The 3,381-nt window shown below is 38.3% G+C and overlaps 1 protein-coding gene and 1 long non-coding RNA gene across 2 annotated transcripts; one reads left to right on the top strand and one right to left on the bottom strand.

The window, feature by feature from the left end:
* The first annotated feature begins 663 nt into the window (after window positions 1-663).
* On the top strand, window positions 664-1,362 carry LOC149035879 (uncharacterized). Its single transcript, XR_016182266.1, has 2 exons — window positions 664-853; window positions 1,203-1,362. It is a non-coding gene; the product is annotated as an uncharacterized LOC149035879 (long non-coding RNA).
* Window positions 1,178-2,292, bottom strand: LOC113664500 (uncharacterized). The gene is made up of 2 exons (XM_027180109.2): window positions 1,896-2,292; window positions 1,178-1,310 (listed from the first exon to the last, which is right to left on the bottom strand). The coding sequence occupies exons 1-2, from the start codon at window positions 2,125-2,127 to the stop codon at window positions 1,192-1,194; spliced, it is 351 nt and encodes a 116-aa protein (XP_027035910.1). The 5' UTR covers window positions 2,128-2,292; the 3' UTR covers window positions 1,178-1,191.
* Between the last annotated feature and the right edge of the window lie 1,089 nt (window positions 2,293-3,381).

Raw genomic sequence — 3,381 nt, forward strand, 5'->3', positions numbered from 1 at the left:
GTATTTAATCATGCGAAATATTTTCGTTAAAAGATTTAACAGGTAGCCCCAGACACGACATACCCTGTGATTGTGCGTAGCACTGTAAAAGGTATTAAATGAATGAAGAAACTGTTTGACTTGTTGTTCTTTGATCGGTGAGAACTGTGAATTGTTTGCTCAGTTGTTTCATCGTAATTTCATAATTTTACGTTCGTCACGGCCTTATACGCTGCCTACAGTTCAATGTTCATCACATTAAGCATTCTAAGCATACTGCTTCATTAGTTTTAATCAAATCCATGTGACCTTCCTTGTTCTTGGTCGGATCCGCTCTGTCGCGAATCTTTTCCATTTAATTTCCGATTCAATTTGTGTCGGGCAAAAAGGACCTTGGGAAAAAGTTCTACCGGTCAGCCCTTTTAGCTTCGTATAGTGAATCTTGACGCAAGGGCATAAAGAGCGGATCCTGGAACCAGCAAATAATTTTGGAACCGTTCTTGATCTCAGACTGAGAAAAATAAATTTAAAGGATTGTACAGACTCAAAGAAATCAGATCTGAGAAATGGAGTAAAAAATTCATCTGAATTCAGTTTGACGAATATCCTCGAGTCTATAGGGGTAATATGGTACTACGCGAGGAGGCTTATTCTGTAGAACTTGTTCCCAGGGTATTCGCTCTCAGACACAACTTGAAACACAGATAGGATGGACAAAACTCATGACAAAATGAGGCTGATAGGAGGAGGGGATTGTCGTGGATTTGCTGGTTTAGGCCTATGACATATAATTCTTATTTTTGTGTACGTTGACCGGCCGTAGCGTAGCTTTATGGACTAAGGAAGGCAAACGTCTTTCAGCATATCTCAGTTGGTTAAGGTTTTGCTTTCAAAAGTCAAATTTCATCATATACGTTTTCTATACGGAATTAAGTAAATATACTCCCAGAGCATTGTTCAGAGAAGACTGAAATTAAATCGGAGGTTCAACTGCCTGAAGACGGGTTTAAAAAATGGCTTAAAAGTGTAAGGAATAGAAAGCTCCTTTGACCCTCTGTAACTGAAATATCATCCGGAAGGAAGTTGGAACCAATTTCAAAATACATTTTTTTGGGAGGAAACACCTCTTGTACTTTTACACTTGAATGCTGCACGAGGCATTGTAAACATTAAGTGTTAAATTGAATGGAACACGATCTTTGATATATTCTTTTATTGTTTAGTTTCGTCTCGATCTTTTCCAAGTACCCAACGATAAAACCGAACGGGCAGCATCAGAAGTTGAACGAGCCAGTCAAATAGTGGAGCGCAGCAGGGAGAACAACATTTAGCTGAAAAACGAAGAGAGATATTTATTTCCATGAGAAATAAACTGAATCACTTTAAGCATTTTCGAATATTATTTGTTAGGTTATTTCAATTCTAGGAGCTGGCAGCTGATACTATTCAAATGGAAAAACACACCAATCGCGTAAGTTTGGATTGGAAAAGTGTTCTTGGAATATTGGTGAAAAAGGCCTTTTTCTACCATTTTGAAATAGCTCTTGTTATTTTTTGTTATTGTCGTAATCAGCATTGACGTTGACGTTCGCAGCGAAAACCCAGCGGTGTATTTTTCGTCAAACAATGAAGCCTCGAGTCTATTGTTTTAAAATATGATCGGTTACGTATTAGCGGAGAACGTACACTTAAGATCTTCTGGCCGTCCAAAAATTCATTTCAATAAATTCCTAAAAGATAGCTGTTAAAAGTTTACATTTTTGATAAAACACAATTTCATCATCCGTCCTTTGAACCTTTAATAAACGAGACAAAAAAAAAACAGGCGGTGTCGTTTGCTTTTATTATGGTCGGCGTTTAGAATTAGTAATAAGGCTTAAAAGCACCGAAAATATCAGTTCAAATTGTCAACAAACCTGGTAACAGAATAATCCAGACAAGACAAGCTATGAACGTGATAATAAACACGAACGGGAACAAGATGAATCCAAAGCAACCGCGAAAACAAGTCAGACACTTAGCACCGAAGCCTTTTTTCTCAGGTTTACACTTGTCAATGGAATCATCTTCTTCACCCGATTCTAAGTCTTTAGATCCTCCCACAAGTTGCGCTGATTCTCCATCTTTGTCTTTTCCTCCAGTTCCCATTTCAGTCTCATTCACAACACGGTATTCAACTTTCAGTTCACAAAATCAACTCAGTGTTCAAAACAAAGCGACGCTTGTCAGTCAGGAAACAGATGTTAGCACGCACATGTTGATTTCCTTCAGAATAATTCTGCAGAAAGAAATTATTCATCCCTGATAATGGACGAGAGATATTGACGATGGCAATATTTGCATTGATGAGAATATCTCATTGGATAAGTTTTTGTCAAATTTGTGAGTGTTTTTCACTTAATGGCTGTAATTTCCATTTCCTGGGCATTTATCCTATTGTCCATCCACAAGTTTGAGCCACTTTCTTTTTTCATCATGGCATCTTTAAACTGCGTTGCTACGCTAGCTAATTTTTTTAAACTGAGTTTTCGGCGGTATTTCGGTTCCTAAAAGTAAAACGGAGGACGTTCAAATGAAGATATGATTTTATTGAGGTGTTTATCTCCAGTGGAAACCAGAAGGATCGCATTCAGTTTGAATGAAAATTAAAGTACAGAATCAGTGATCGAAGGGTTTAATATAAACACTTAACATGCAAATATGAACTAGACAAGTTTTACATGCAAAGTTCAGCAGGTGTAGTAAGTGCTAATAAGAAAACGTCACATTAATTCTAATCAATGGCATACGACTCACATGACAAGACCACAACCACAAAGAGAAAACTGAAAAAAGAGGCACTTTAGATTACGTTTCTAACACGACAAACTGGGTGCTTGTGGCGTGTAACAAGGATTTACCTCTCTAACATCTCGTTCTCGCCCTAACATGATAGAGGAAAGAAGTTCCCGTTTCGAACTAAACGGAACCCTCTCTGAAATAGTTTACAACATTCTTCAAACTCGTAACACAACCAAATACAACCTAACGAAAGATGTGGTGTGTTTTGTGAGTAATTGCTCTTACTGACCACGATAGAACCGGCTCCTTCGCACTAATTGAGAAAGTTATTTTCTGACCTTATGCTCTTTTTATCCTAATTTGCGTTTCAGGGAAGGACTGCAACAATGGGGAAGCAGGAGTCCTGGAAAACTTAATGTTTGCGCGTGCTCACGATAATGAATCTGGCCCTACAAACGTCAGCTCCCATTACTGTTTTCTAGAGGAATCAGTGGGCGGGGCCGGACGGGTCTATGACAATACACTTTACTACGAGACTGAAACTTAAGCTGCTGAGAGCTGTCTCACACAAGACGAGGTAATATTTATTTCCACGTATGCATAAAATTAACAGGCAATTAG

This window comes from Pocillopora damicornis, chromosome 13 (assembly GCF_964200805.1).
Source record: "Pocillopora damicornis chromosome 13, jaPocDami1.2, whole genome shotgun sequence".
Classification (NCBI taxonomy): Eukaryota; Metazoa; Cnidaria; class Anthozoa; order Scleractinia; family Pocilloporidae; genus Pocillopora; species Pocillopora damicornis.